Source organism: Prionailurus viverrinus, chromosome A1, assembly GCF_022837055.1.
Source record: "Prionailurus viverrinus isolate Anna chromosome A1, UM_Priviv_1.0, whole genome shotgun sequence".
NCBI lineage: Eukaryota > Metazoa > Chordata > Mammalia > Carnivora > Felidae > Prionailurus > Prionailurus viverrinus.
The window spans coordinates 138336930-138352450 of NC_062561.1; the positions used below are offsets into that span (position 1 = coordinate 138336930).

The 15521-nt window shown below is 34.8% G+C and overlaps 1 protein-coding gene across 3 annotated transcripts in view; it reads left to right on the forward strand.

Annotated features, from left to right (window-relative positions):
- FCHO2 (FCH and mu domain containing endocytic adaptor 2) overlaps window positions 1–15521 on the forward strand; it is a 123966-nt gene that overhangs the window by 35130 nt on the left and 73315 nt on the right. For all 3 annotated transcript variants that reach the window (XR_007153008.1, XM_047862900.1, XM_047862911.1), the window contains exons 4-6: window positions 3340–3481; window positions 3573–3725; window positions 14093–14197. Coding sequence is in view for 2 of the 3 variants with exons in the window: in XM_047862900.1 (XP_047718856.1) it covers window positions 3340–3481; window positions 3573–3725; window positions 14093–14197 (400 nt within the window). In the remaining variant the exon portion in view is untranslated. The remainder of the gene's footprint in view (window positions 1–3339; window positions 3482–3572; window positions 3726–14092; window positions 14198–15521) is intronic.

Below are 15521 nucleotides of genomic sequence, written 5' to 3' on the forward strand. Positions count from 1 at the left end.
TAGTCATTTGGTAGTATAATTTTGAGATCATACATGTTATGTATTGTGCATGGTTATTCTAGTTTTCTGTAAGTTCACTTAAATTATGTTGAATAGCGATCTTTACAAACTCACTTAAACTTGACTGAAATGATTAAAATTTATTAAAAAGGTCTCATGATTTTATAGACTATTAAATATTTCTCTTAAAAATTTGTGGTGAGGGGCACCTGGGTGGCGCAGTCGGTTAAGCATCCGACTTCAGCCAGGTCACGATCTCGCGGTCCGTGAGTTCGAGCCCCGCGTCGGGCTCTGGGCTGATGGCTCAGAGCCTGGAGCCTGTTTCCGATTCTGTGTCTCCCTCTCTCTCTGCCCCTCCCCTGTTCATGCTCTGTCTCTCTCTGTCCCAAAAATAAATAAACGTTGAAAAAAAAAAAAGTTTAAAAAAAAATTTGTGGTGAGAAAATGTGTTCTTTGAAAAATGAATATTAAGAATACATTTTACGGGTGCATAGGTGGCTCAATCAGTTAAGTCCTGACTATGGCTCAGGTCATGATCTCACATTTCGTGAGTTCAAGCCCTGTGTCAGGCTCTTTGCTGACAGCTCGCAGCCTGGGTCCTGCTTCAAATTCTGTGTCTCTCTCTCTTTCTGCCCTTCCCCTGCTTGTGCTCTCTCTCTCTCTCTCAAAAATAAACTTAAAAAAAAATAAAATAAGAATTCATTTTAAATAAGATACGCTACATGGCTTTAGTAGTTCTGGGAGGAGATATTGTATAATTTATACCACAAAAACCCTGGGAGGAATATTTAATCTTTTTTAATTATCTAAGAATTGGGGAAAGGCTATACTTTAAGATAACTTAACAAGTAATTCACCTGTGCATCCCCTGAAATTTTAATAGGTATTAGTTCATATTTTTGATGAAGAGGGTTTTTTTTTCAATATATGATATTTATTGTCAAATTGGTTTCCATACAACACCCAGTGCTTGATGAAGAGGGTTTATACCATCTATTAGATTCACAAATGGTTCCCTGAACCAAAAAACTGGTTAAGAATGAAAATATTCTTTTGTGTGGTTGAATGAGTTTAAATGAAAATCTTGCTAAATTGTGGCCTAGGCAGAGAGTTGTACTCTCAGTTCATCCTCATCATGGTGACACTGTCCATTATATTAAGTGTTGATAGTTGCAGCTAAGAGGACCTTCTGTAGCCCTGTACTATGGCTAGGAAGGCTGGGGAGCTGCTACCTTTTTCACCCAGAGGAGAGTGGGGACTGTTAGTTGATGACCATCTAGTGTTGTTTTTCTTCCAGTTGTCTTCCAATTCTTTCTCCCACACCCCACTCCCTTGATACATCACTTTTCTGGCAGCTTCCTTTTTCTAAAGCCTTTATGTTGACATGCTTCTAAAACATTATTTATTTATTTACCATTGTAGAAGGGCTAGAAAGTAGCTGGAATAGCAGAAGCTGGCTTTAAACAGTTGGTTGTGGTTTTATTATAGGAAATTCTACCCTATTTTTAGTTGTCAGGTGGGAGATACAAAAAACATGAATTAACTTCAACTGTGTTTCTGGATAAGATATTGACAACATTTCTGTCTTTGGAATGTGTGCTTCTCATAAATAATAGATGATATTTTATGTGTTAGTGTCATTACTTAAGATCATAAATATTGTAAATATTAATATTTTACTGATGGATATTTAAGCAATTGAATTTTCTCTTTATTTTTTTTGCATTTAAAAATACTTTGGACTTGTCAGTTTTCTTTCTTACTGCTTATTATATATTAATATATATTACTTGACCAGAAAAAAAGGTTTGTATATCAAACTTTTTAAATGTAAAGAAATTTGACATTCCTTAAGAAAACCTGTATTTAAAGAAATCTTATGTTGAACGCCTTTACAGTGTAAAGAATCCTTTGGTAAAGGTACACTGCCATCTTTCTGCTTTGTCCAGTCCGGACTACCATGTATCAGGTTTACATGAAGTGATATATATGTATTTTGGTGCTGTAGTGAGTGGATAATTTTCAGTTGTCTATTTTTATTCTCAAACTCCTCCTTTTAACTCCTTGCCAGCTGATTAGATTTTAAATTTCAAGTTGAAATCTAATCGGAACAGCCTTATTCTAAGCATGTTAATTTTCCTGTTTGAACTTTTTTATTATTGCTTAAAATGACCATCATGTGTTAGCATTCCTACTGGGTAGGAAATGTAATAATTTGAAATGTAATAATTGGTAGGAAATGTACGTAATAGGATAAGTAATTTATTTCTTTACCCTCTTGCTGTGTGCTGCTATTTGTTTTCTAGAAGTTTTGTCATAGAGAACAGGTGCTGTTGAAAATATCTTAGGAAGTACTTGAGGAAAACATAGGGTAAAATTATCTGTAGATCATTCCTTATTGACTAAATTGGTTTAAGCTAACCATTGACATCCCTAAATACTGTACTATCCAGGATGCAATAATGTAGTAACTTTTGGACATACTTGAATGTACTGAGAATACTAAATTCTCAGTATTGAGAAAAAGTGGTAGGAAAGTATGTCTTGCATCATGTATCCTGTACTAGAAAGGGACTGTGTTAGTGTTTTTTAAAGTATGCAGATAAAATTATCTGAAATAAGATTTCAGGTTAACAGTTCTAAATATTATCAAATGATTATTAAGGTGACTAATCTTAAAAAATTCTGTGAATTTGACTTTTGCGTGTTTGAAATCAGAGGAACTTTTGTTTATTAAAATTTTTTTTTATTAATCTTTATTTGTGTGTGTGAGAGAGAAACAGCACGAATGGGGAAGGGGCAGAGAGAGAGGGAGACACAGAATCTGAAGCAGGCTTCAGGCTCTGAGCTGTCAGCACAGAGCCTGACATGGGGCCCAAATCCATAATAGGTGAGATCATGACCTGAGCTGAAGTCAGACGCTTAACCAACTGAGCCACCTAGGTGTCCCAGAGGAACTTTTATTTTTGATGAGACATTTTAGATGAATACTAAGTAGTCAAAAATTAAAATTTGGAAACAAGTTAATTTTATAATAGACAAGTCTAACCAAATCAACTCAGAAAATAGTATGATATGGTTAATAGAGAGCCATGGCCAGACCTCTGATAAATATTTAACTGATTTCTGTGTACCCGACTGAGGTCCAAAAATATTTTAATTAACCACGGATTAAAAAATCAGCATCAGTCTGCCAATCATTTCATTTATGATTTATTTAAATTTCCTATTTTGCATAATTAAAATTGCTGAACATAATATTGTTTCTGGTGGTTCTGTTTTGGAGCCTTAAACTTTTTTTTTCTTTTATTAAATAATTCCTGTACTTTTTTCCCTTAGAACATTTGCACCAGTGTGGGATGTGTTCAAAACATCTACAGAGAAATTAGCAAACTGTCACTTGGATCTTGTTAGAAAATTACAAGAATTAATAAAGGAAGTTCAGAAGTATGGAGAAGAACAAGTAAAATCTCATAAAAAGGTATCACTTTTTTCCTGCTAAAGGATTGATCGATCAGATATTGAGTGCTTTACAGTTTGATCATTTTGATGAATCATTTCATACCATACAGACTAAAGAAGAGGTTGCAGGAACTCTGGAAGCTGTTCAAGCCATTCAGAGCATAACTCAGGCCCTTCAGAAATCCAAGGAAAATTACAATGCCAAGTGTGTAGAACAAGAACGTTTGAAAAAGGAAGGAGCTACTCAAAGAGAAATAGAAAAGGTAATTGTAATAAAAAATAATATCTCTGTGGTTTCAAAGCACTTTCAAACATAAGACTGCATTTGATCTTCAGACACTTAAGAATGACCTCATATTAAAGATGAAGACACTGTGACACTGAGTGTTAGTGATTTACCTAAGTGAAACAGAACTGGGTTTGCAGAATATGTTGTGTATAGTAAATAGATTAGCAAATACTTAAAAAGGAATGATATCTATGTCATTGACATTTGTAAGATATTTTTATAAGATAATTGATAAGATACTGCTTGGTGTCAGGTTTAACAGTGAGGTAAAATTTTTTTTGAGGCAAGAGTGGTATATTTAGAAAGGCATAGATACTTGAAGATAAGCTTTAAAATATGTATTGTGGGTGATTTATTGCTGACTTTGAAGACATTTATGAGGTAGTGCGGTAAACCACAACCCTTTCCCCCACTCGCATTTTAATTGAAAGTAGATTTTCCCCCTTTCAAACAGTTTAACCATTCACTTGTTTGATGTGTTGTATCTCATTTAGGAATGAGCCATAGGGAGTGATAATTTTGAAAGCTTTTTAAAGTATTTGAAATATCCAGTAAAAAAAGAAAACCAAGTTGTAACTATATTATAGCAATTATAATAATTATAAAAGTGTACATACATGGGCAGAAACTAGAAGAGAATATGGAAAAGTCAAAACAGTTGATGGAATTTGGCATAATTGATTTCCTTTAATGTATGTGTAATAAATAAAAATTGGGAGGGCGATAAGAATAAGTTACTAGTTTAAAAGACCATTCCAGACAACAGCAATTACGAATAAAATACAAGAAGGGAAAACAAAATAACAGGGTCCAAAAAAGAAGAATAATATCTCTATGAACCAGAAATGGGACAGATACCCAAAATGGCCTGTAGAGATTGATTTTGCAGGTTTGTTGCACTTCAAGCTCTTGTGTGCTAAAGGGGACTGTGTGTTCCCCATTTGCAGTAAAGCACAAGGAGCCCACTCACTGGGTGAAGCTATATAGGTAGGAAAAAAGAAGACTCTTGGGCTGCTGGCTAGGGCTAAAGCTTTATTGGAAGATGGGAACTTATGGACACAATTTTGAGTGCGAATCAAGCTAAGGAACCATTTAATGACAATTTTAGCCATATTTCCAATATTCTTCCAAGGAAGTAAGACTTGATAAGACTAAATTGGGCCCTTGGAGAGCTGCCATGAGGTAATCTGAAAACTGTTGGTGGGGATGGGTGGGCACAAAGGATAGAACATAACACAATTCTAGGTGGTAACATATACATTGTATTCTCTGGAACTGTCACACAGCACTTGTGGAGGGAGAGAGAAAAAGAGAAGAGGAAATGAACGAATAACCAAAATTCTAAAGCCCATCTAAGAAATCTGACACTAAGACAGCAATAAATTTAACAATTAGAAAAAAGAATTCTCTGCAGATATAATTTAAATTTATAAAACAAAAGAACAAAATGTTATGTGGTTGAGGATGTTCAGTGAGAAAAGTGAATATAAAATATTAAATAAGATTAAGAAATATAGAGTCATAATGGAATAAGATTTACTAGATAGGAAAACAGCTAATTATAAAACTTGAAAATGAATATGGTTATTGAAAAAAAGTACTAGAGAAGACAGATTTTAAATTTGATATAGTCAGAGACTGAATTTGGAAGATGGTACTGAGGGAATTGACCATAATACAGAGAAGTAAAGGTTACCAACATTCATCTAATGTGAATTCTAGGAGAAAAATGGAAAGAATGGTGGTCTGGTAATATTTGAAGAGTTAATAGCTCAGAGTTTTTCATACCTGAAGAAATTCAGCAGTCCCAGATTAATATAATACTGCATGTTAATTAGAATTAAAAACTTACAAAAAATAAATGTGCCTGTATAAATATAAAGAAAAAAAAAAGAGTCCCCAGATTGAAAGTACATTCTTGGTATTAAGCAAGTTACATAAAGGTCTGTGCAGACCTAGGCACTAGAAAAAAAGCTACCAGGTATTTCTTGTTTTCTCACATCTTTGAAGTCAGAATACATCTTCAATTGATGATATCATATAATTGCTGTTGGTGAGGTGGCTTTTGTGTGTAGTTTTATTGCCTATGTGAACTTGGTTATAGTACCTGGTGGCATGATTGAACAACTGCAATATTTTGATGTACAACTTAAGTACAACTTAAGATGATGAATATCTTAAGACCATTTGAGGAAGGAATTGTTCTGGTATTGACTGAAAATCATTTGTTGAGACCTGGTAAGATTAAGAAAATGTGAGCACCAGTGTTTAGAAGAAACTGGGAGATAATAATGGAGCATTTTTAAGAAGTGCTATATCAATAATGATCTTGATGATATTGAGGATAATGTTGTATGGGGAAAAAACAGACCTCAGCAATCTCCCAAGTGGAAAACAAGTGAGAAGGGTCAAAATCTGAATATGAGGAAGATTTAGGAGTATGTCAAGAGAATTAATTCTTTTTGCCTTCCTTTTTATTCTGTATCACATAGGAGTGGTAATAGAATAAAAATGTACCCCTAAGTAAGTCTAAAAGAGCTCTTTTAAAAGCATAAAATTAGGGGTGCCTGGTTGGCTCAGTCAGTTGAGCGTCTAGCTCTTGATTTTGGCTCAGGTCATGATATCACATTTGTGGGATTGAGCACCCCATCAGGCTCTGTGCTGCATGTGGAGCCTGCTTGGGATTCGTTCTCTCTCTCCCTCTGTTTCTCCCCTACTTGCTCGGGTGCACTCTGTCTTGAAACATAAAATTAGAATTTTAAGTGATAAGAAAGCATTATTTTATACTTTAGTTGATAGCATTTTTCTATTTTAATGGTACACAAGAGGATGATGTATTTTATAAGTTAATGGTCTGTTAGAGTTAGTAGTAACTGACTGTGTACATTAAACATGACTTCTAAAAGGACTGAAGTATATTTTAAATCTTTTAAAAATGGCAAAAAGAAAAGATATTAAAATTTATTGATAAGGAAAGGAAGGAGGATATGGGAAAAAAAGAATGGTAGGCAGAAAGATCAACATAAGTTGGAAGAAGGTCAAATATACCTAAACCATAATATGTATAAATGAATTAGACTTCTAATAATAGTTTGATTTTCAAATTGAAAAAAATTATTATTTAAAACACTGTTAATGTTTAGCAACAGAAGACTTTTTTATATAATGGGACTATTCAGTTCAAGTAAATTATATAGGGTAAAATAGTAGATCTGGGATTTAAAATATTCTAGCAAAAAAAAATGTTGGAGGGGGAAGAATGGATGGAATCTTGAAGTTATGTGATAGGTTAATGGAGTACATTACACTTCTTTTGTGTGCTTTAAAATGTTTATCATAAAAGCCAAAAAGAAAAAAAAGTGAGCTAGAATGACATGAATTAACACTGACTTGGGTGAATCTAAAAAGTATAATATTGAGCAAGAAAAGCAAAGTTCCAGAAGAATATGTATATTTTGATGCCTTTTACATAGTCTTTAATTTTCTGCAAAAAAAACCCCCCAAAAACCAAAAAAAAAAAACAAAAAAAAAAACCCTGAAACAAAAAAGAAACAAACAAGCCTTGAAGTATAATTAACTATATTAGGGACATACATAGGGACAGTAAACACTGTGCCACATATTGGGAGTTACCTTTGCAGAGCAAGTGGGGAATGGGCTTGGTAAGGGCAGGGGGCTCCCTTTGTCTATGTAATAATTAATTTTTTTCCAAAGAATAAAAAAGATAGGAACAAAGACAGTGTAAAGCCAATTATATTTCATTTCATTTTATTTTTTTTAAGTTTGTTTATTTTGAGAGAGTGAGAGTGAGGAGGGGTGGAGCAGAGAGCGAGAGAGGGAGGGAGGGAGAATCCTAAGCAGGTTCTGCACTGTTAGCATAGAGCTGGACATGGGGCTTGATCTCAGGACTATAAGATCATTACCTGAGCTGAAATCCAGAGGCAGATGCTTAACCACTAAGCTACCCAGGTACCCCAAGCCAACTGTAGTTCAAACTAAAAGAGATATTTTTTATTTATTTTTATTTTTTTTATGTTTATTTAGATTTTGAGAGAGACAGAGCATGAGTGGTGGAGGGGTAGAGAGTGGGGAGACAGAATCAGAAGCAGGCTCCAGGCTCTGAGCTGTCAGCACAGAGCCAACGCAGGGCTCGAACTCACAGCCCATGTGATCATGACCTGAGCCAAAGTTGGATGCTCAACCAACTGAGCCACCCAGGTGCCCCTAAGATAATTATTTTTTAAAACGTGAGTTATAGGAATAGTTCCTTACAGTACATACTATAACATACAGGTCAATAAATTGGTATGGATTCCATATAATTAATGCAAACGTGTACTATCTCAGTTAGTTGAAATTTTCCAGAGGGTTAAGGTACTCCTAGGCTAAATACTGCTCTTTGCTTTTTTTTTTTTTTTTTTTTTAATGAAACCCAGTGGGTTTAACATAGTACCTAGTGTGTACTGACCACTTGAAAAATGTATGGTAACTAGAGATTATGCTTAAAGAAAGGATTGTCTGAATCTTTTGATATAAACCAAAAAAAGGCTTCATATAAGGTAATGATTTAGATTAAATTAAAAGATTTCTTTTTGATTAACATATGGTAGCATACAGTTGTGTCCAAGGGTTGTGAGTTGGTGGTCTGTGCTTCACTTGTGTTGTGGCATGGACCCACAGAGAAGGGGTGCCTTTTTCTCATTGTTTTGCTCAGAGGTGGTATCTTTGCTTGTGGTACTAAATGTGTTAGTAGGTGTCTGATTTATATATGTTCAAATCCAAGTTGAAGTAAATCATTAATTTTGACCTGTAATAAGAAGCTTTTTATTAACATGAATATAGATTTTTAAAAACCTAAATCTTTGAACCATTTTCCTTTAATAAATTTGAAAACAAATACTTATGGCTATTATGACATAGTATGCTTCTGATTTTCACTTAAAAGCTCTTAATTTTTTATAAAACACTATTTAGAAGGCACTCATTTGTGGACTATGACTAAATATGACTTAATTCATATGTGTATATTTGCTTCTTAGGATTTTACTATAAAAATTATAGGCACTTAAATATTTCTTGTAGTATATCAGTACATTTATTTATAATGCTAAGGAAATCAATACAATGTAGGATTTGTTTTATTATCAATAGGTAATGTGTTAAAGCCAATCTTTTATTTGTGAGAAGAAATGTGGCTGTTTTTTTTAAAGCATAATTTCCTCATTTAAGAATGTTCCAACTTCCCTTTTTAATAATGACTTTATGAAACTTGTCAAGTTCATTATTACTAGGATACTCAGTTTTTATAATTCTATCCTAGAATTTACAGCATTTCTAAGTATATATATATATATATATATATATATATATATATATACTATTTAGAAAGTTGTTTTGACTTAACTACATACTGCTATATAGTTGTTTCCTATGAGTACTCTTTCTTGCTTTAAAAAAAAAAGTAAAGGGGCACCTGGGTGGCTCAGTTGTTAGGTGTTGACTTTGGTTCAGGTCATGATCTCACAGCTTCTGTGTTCAAGGTTCTGGGTTCAAGCCCCGCCTCGGGCTCTTTGCTGACAGCTCAGAGCCTGGAGCCTGCTTCAGATTCTGTGTGTGTGTGTGTCTCTCTCTGCCCTTGCTCCATTCATGCTCTGTCTCTCTGTCTGTCTCTCAAAAATGAATAAACATTAAAAAAAAATTTAAAAACAATAAGGTGTTCCTAGTACAATTACATTCTAAAATTGCTTCTGCATATTTTTATATAATACCCTTATTTTTCTTTAAATTTGTTTTTGTCATTACTTAAAATACTTTATGAGTCAACAGTTTCTTTTTTCATTTTATTCCTTTATGATTAAGTACTGCTTTTGTTAGTTTTCCAGGATACTTCTCTAAGTTGGTATATAATTTCCTTAAGATTGTGGTATATTATTTTTACCTTTGAAGAGTGAGGGCTGATGTAAAAAAAAAGTTAGAACTTTAAAGGCTATCTTCTCTCTTCCTTCATGCCTCCAAATAAGAGAAGTGAAATTTTACACAGCTTCCTGGTATCAGAAAGTAGGCTCCAAAAGACTTATCTGTTTACATCCTGAATTAGATCCTGCTCTGAACTTTTGAGATGAAGATAATAATATTATGGTTGGAAATAATGGACAAAGAAGTTAGTATGCTGAGTTGAATAGCTAGACCAAGATTTACAGTGAGAATATTCTGGGAGGAAAAAAGAAAGTTAAGTATGATGGTTTAAACTTTTAAAATTAATTATTGCTAACTCTGTCGACTCAGTAAAAATTTGAGTACCAAAACTAGTTTGAATTCTAGAGACTGAGTTTAGGAAGAGGAAATGATGCTCCAGGAACTTCTTTCCATCTCTTAAAGTCCCATAAGTGTAATGAATAATGTAAAATAATTGCTTTGTTTACATTGTAGAAATATGATAGATCTTCTATAAGCAGGAATTGACCCCCATGCAGTGATCTTTTATTTCTGTTAGATTATAAATTTCTTGTGTGTGAGACACTATCATTATATTTTTGCAACACAGCATACATGTTTACTTGGAAAAATAATCATTATAGCAAAATATTATTTGAATTTTTCCTGTTCTTAATACAATAAAGTTTATTTTATTTTAAATACAGGCTAAAGATTAGGTTCTTGGCTTTTTAAGTGGCTTATTCAAATACATGTATATATTTTTAATGTTCATTTATTTTTGAGAGAGAGACAGCGTGCATGCTGGGGAGGGGCAGAGAGAGAGGGAGACAGAGGATCCAAAGTGAGTTCTGCACTGGCAGCAGGGAGCCCGATGCTGGCCTTGAACTCAGGAACTTTGAGTTTATGACCTGAGCCAAAGTCAGACGCTTAACCCATTGAGCCACACAGGCACCCCTCAAATTTTTCTGATTGTTGCTTTATAAAGTGATAATATGCGTGCAGTAGGTAGGTAATGTTTTAGGTAAATGTTTTAGTTCCTACCATGTGCCTGTCATTATGCTAGATGTTATGAAGTTTATTAAAGGCTAAAATACATATTCCCTCCTTCTGTATTCAAGAAACTTCCTTCTTTTGGGGGAGCCAAAACATATTGAATAGTGCAGAGCAAGAGGTTAGAGGTTTTAATGGTAAGTTTAGAAAGGGCAGAGTGACCTATTTTGTACAGAACCTGTAAAAAAGAAAACAGGAAGATCTCATGAAATAAATTACTTTTTAAAAGTATAGACACAATCATTATAGTCATATTTGGGGAAATTTTCCATTTTTATGATTTGTTTTTTCAAATTGCATATATCTCTAGGAGTGATCACAACTCAGGTCTTTCTGTGTAGCTAGCACATAAATTGTTAGGCAGTAACTTAATAGGCAACAGAAAATAGGAATAGGTGTTAGGATAAGGAACAAGCAAAGAAGAAGGGGCTGCCAATGAGACTACATTATTTTGCTAAACTCTGTCATTGAAAATGACTCCACGGACTGTAAGTTGCTCATTATTCTTGCACAGACTGAAACTTTAGGTAGCTGGAAGAAGAGACAGAAGTCTGTTGGTATTAAAAAGATCCAAAGGAAACTCGGATAATCACACCATTGAAATGTTTTCTTAAATCTGGGCTTCCTGTAAACATACTTAGTAAATTTTAAATATCTATGTCATTTAATTGTTACGTGTTTGAGCAAGGCCAGGATGTTACAGCAACTATACTGACCATAGTATAATTAATGTCAAATGGCCTGAGACAATGGGAAAAGGGCAAAACAAAACAAAACAAAACAAAACACAACAACACTCATAAAGCAAACTAGAAAATCATTATAGGCTTTAACTACTTACTCTAGGGGTGGAGAACTAACTAAGTACAACTACTAGATACAATAACCATAAAATTTACAATGATATATCTTCCTACTGGTATTACTTTCAGAAATCATAATAATAGCAAATACTGTTTATTTTGTAGATTTAACTATATGCCAGACCCTGTTCCACTCATTTTACATAAGTTACATTTCATCACTGCCAAAGCTTTAAAAACTAGGTGGTATTCTTCCCATTTTAGGAATGAGAGAACTATATAAAGCTCCAAGACAGAGTCTTCTGGCTCCAAAACCAGTTTTCTGTATGCTACAAGATAAAGTGGCATCCTATATTATTTATTTAAGAATGCAGGAAAGCATGGAGCATCTGTCTTTAATATAATGTATGATGCCATAATTTAAGGCGCATACATTGGGCCCTTTTTAGAGAGTAGGACTGTCTACATCTCTTGGCAGTCCCAAACCTCCAGGTAAACCCAACTTTCTGTTTCTAATCCTTATTCTTTTTTTTTTTTTTTCAACGTTTATTTATTTTTGGGACAGAGAGAGACAGAGCATGAACGGGGGAGGGGCAGAGAGAGGGGGAGACACAGAATCGGAAACAGGTTCCAGGCTCTGAGCCATCAGCCCAGAGCCTGACGCGGGGCTCGAACTCACGGACCGCAAGATCGTGACCTGGCTGAAGTCGGACGCTTAACCGACTGCGCCACCCAGGCGCCCCGACTAATCCTTATTCTTGAACATAGTAGGAGATAATCCATGTTGATTCAGATTAGCTTCATACAAATTCCATGTTTTCCAGCTTTGCTTAGCCCTCAGTGGCTCTTAGTAATACTTGTACTCATCTAGTTATTACCTGTTGTATCTTCCACAACCCTGGTGTGAATTTTTTTGTTTGTTTGTTTTCTTGAAGCTCTCAGTCGTATCCTACTCTACTTTTCCCCACTCTTTTTTTTTTTTGAAAAAATTTTTAAAAATTTTATTTAGAGAGAGTGTGTCAATGGGGGAGAGGAACAGCGGGAGAGAGAGAGTCTTAAGCAGGCTCCATACTCAGTGCAGAGCCCGATGCAGGGCTTGATCCCATAACCCTGGGATCATGACCTGAGCTGAAATCAAGAGTCAGACGCTCAACAGAATGACCAGGTGCCTCAGTTCCTCCTCTTAACAATCTCTTAATTCATCAAGAAAATTCATCAAGATATTTGTATCTTGAAATCCTTATCTTCTCCTTTTTTGATCTTCTCCCAGACTTCCCATGTCCAAATTGATCAGTCCTTTGAGAATGGTTGTTTCTTGATAGCCATATGTCTGCTCCACCCTACAAGTTATACATAATCTTTCTTTTTCCTGAATGTCTGTCTTCTATAGCATTTATCTTTACTTCTGTGGCTTTGTTGCTTTCTACTGATTTCTAGGTAAAAATAGGTTCTACTACTTTTATGAAGTCCTTGAGGAAAAGATCCCTGTGTAATTTATCTTCATATTCTTCACTGCCTAATATTTAATATATCAAGTTTTTATTGAGTAAGTAACTTTGATAAAACTAGAGCTATAATAATGTAATAACTACTTTTTAGAAATAGAAATCTTAAGGGGTGTCTGGGTGGCTCAGTCCATTAAGCATCCATCTCTTGATTTTGGCTCAGGTCATGATCTCACAGTTTGTGAGATTGAGCCTCACGTCAGGCTCCATGCTGGGCCTGGAGCCTGCTTAAGATTCTCTCTCTCCCTCTGCCCCCCCACCCCCCCTCAAAAAAATAGAAATCTTGAAAAACTGGGCAATGATTAAAAACAAATTTGTAGATTTGTTAGAGCATAATGGAAACTGAGAAACAAAGAAAATTGATTTTCTCAACTTTTGAGCTATGTTTTTAGTTATTAATTAGACATTAAATGGGATATGTGTGTATTGTGGGAGGAAGAAAGACTCACAGGTGTGGAAGAGTCAAGCATATTCTGATGGTATTGTCACATTTTGTTCATTGAATTCTTATTAACACATTAGAATGTGGTTATATGATCTTACCCTAAGTTATGTAATAAGAGTATTTTAACTTTTCAAAGCCCATTCTGTCAGACAGAAAGGAGAATCAGTGTTTAATTTCTGTGTTATTCTGTGACTAAAAAAATATTGCCAATGAGGACTTGAAAAAAGGTATTAAAGTTAGTTTATGTCCTATTGAACTCACCATAGGCCTCACCCCTTAAAATGCATTTAAATAGTTATTTCATATGAACTTACATCAGGAAAGAAAACAGGTCATTGTATAGTTAAAAATGTTTTTGTGGGGCGCCTGGGTGGCGCAGTCGGTTAAGCGTTCGATTTCAGCCAGGTCATGATCTCGCGGTCTGTGAGTTCGAGCCCCGCGTCAGGCTCTGGGCTGATGGCTCAGAGCCTGGAGCCTGTTTCCAATTCTGTGTCTCCCTCTCTCTCTGCCCCTCCCCCGTTCATGCTCTCTCTCTGTCCCAAAAATAAATAAAACGTTGAAAAAAAAATTAAAAAAAAAAAATGTTTTTGTTTTATTACAGGCAGCTGTTAAATCTAAGAAAGCTACAGATACCTATAAACTTTATGTGGAAAAATATGCATTAGCGAAAGCTGATTTTGAACAGAAAATGACAGAAACAGCTCAGGTTGGTATTTTTAAGCTTTAAATCTAAAACAGGATATTTCATTTACTGATACAAATAAATGATTTTTGTGCCATATAATTTTCTAGTATTAGAAATGTTAAAATACACAATCTATATGTTTTTTTAATGCTGTTTTAAAAATACACATCTTATTTTGGAGATCGAGGACCAATGATTATGGCAATTAAGCAATAATTATGACATGATAAGGGGTTATTCAGATACAGCAGAAAAGGCTGTTTACAGACAACTGGGGAAAGTGAGGAAATTGGTAGATGATGAAGACAGTGCTGATTGTTAGCCTCATGTATGAATTTTAAAATTGATTTCTGCTTAAGAGAACTGGAAATGATTCACCGCTGAGAATATAGCCGTTAACAAAAGAGTCAAGAATCCCTGCTCCCATAGAACTTCCATTTTAGTTGAGGAAAACAGACCATTAAAAAAAAGTCTCCCATAAACTTGGGATAATTTATACCCTATTCAATGTTCTTAGAACCTTAATTAAAAGCCTAGGTTTAAGATGGGCGCCTTTTATGAATCATACCTAAAACTTCTATTCCCACTCTCTCGTACTCTTTTCTTGTTTTGTTTTGCTCCTAAGCACTTTGTCAGGATAGGCTGGGTATGCTGAGATGACAAAAACCCACATCTCAGTGCTTACAGTGGCAAGGGTTTATTTGTTATGTTCTTACTCATCATGGGCTGGTGGTAACTATTCTGTGTCTTCTTCACTCTGGTATTGAAGCTGGTGAGCTTTTTTTTTAAATGTAGTTTTTATTTTTTATTTTTGTTTATTATTTTGAGAGTGAGCAAACAAGTGGGGGAGGGGCAGAGAGAGAGGGAGATGGAATCTCAAGCAGACTTCATGCTGTCAGCATAGAGCCAGATGTGGGGCTTGAACCCATGAACCATGAAATCATGACCTGAGCCGAAATCCAAAGTCACATGCTTAATTGACTGAACCACCCGGGCGCCCCAAGGAACCTCTTCTTAGAACATTATTCTTAGTTATCATATTTGAATGTAGTGAAGCACACTAGTTCTTCTACCTATATTTTTTTTATTGTTCATCTTCCTCCACTAAAGGATAAGTTCTATGGTAAAAGGGATTGATTTATTATTTCCTTAGCATTTAAAATACTTCCCAGCGCTTGGTAGGCCTTCAGTAAGTGTGAAGAAGGACTTTATATTAATCTGCCTTTTTGGATTCTAGGGAGTCTTCCTGCTTGGAGAGATGATTGATAGACATCTCAGAAATCAAAAGACTATCATGCTTGTGTGCAGGCATATGTGCATCTGTCTTGCGATATTGTAGGCACTG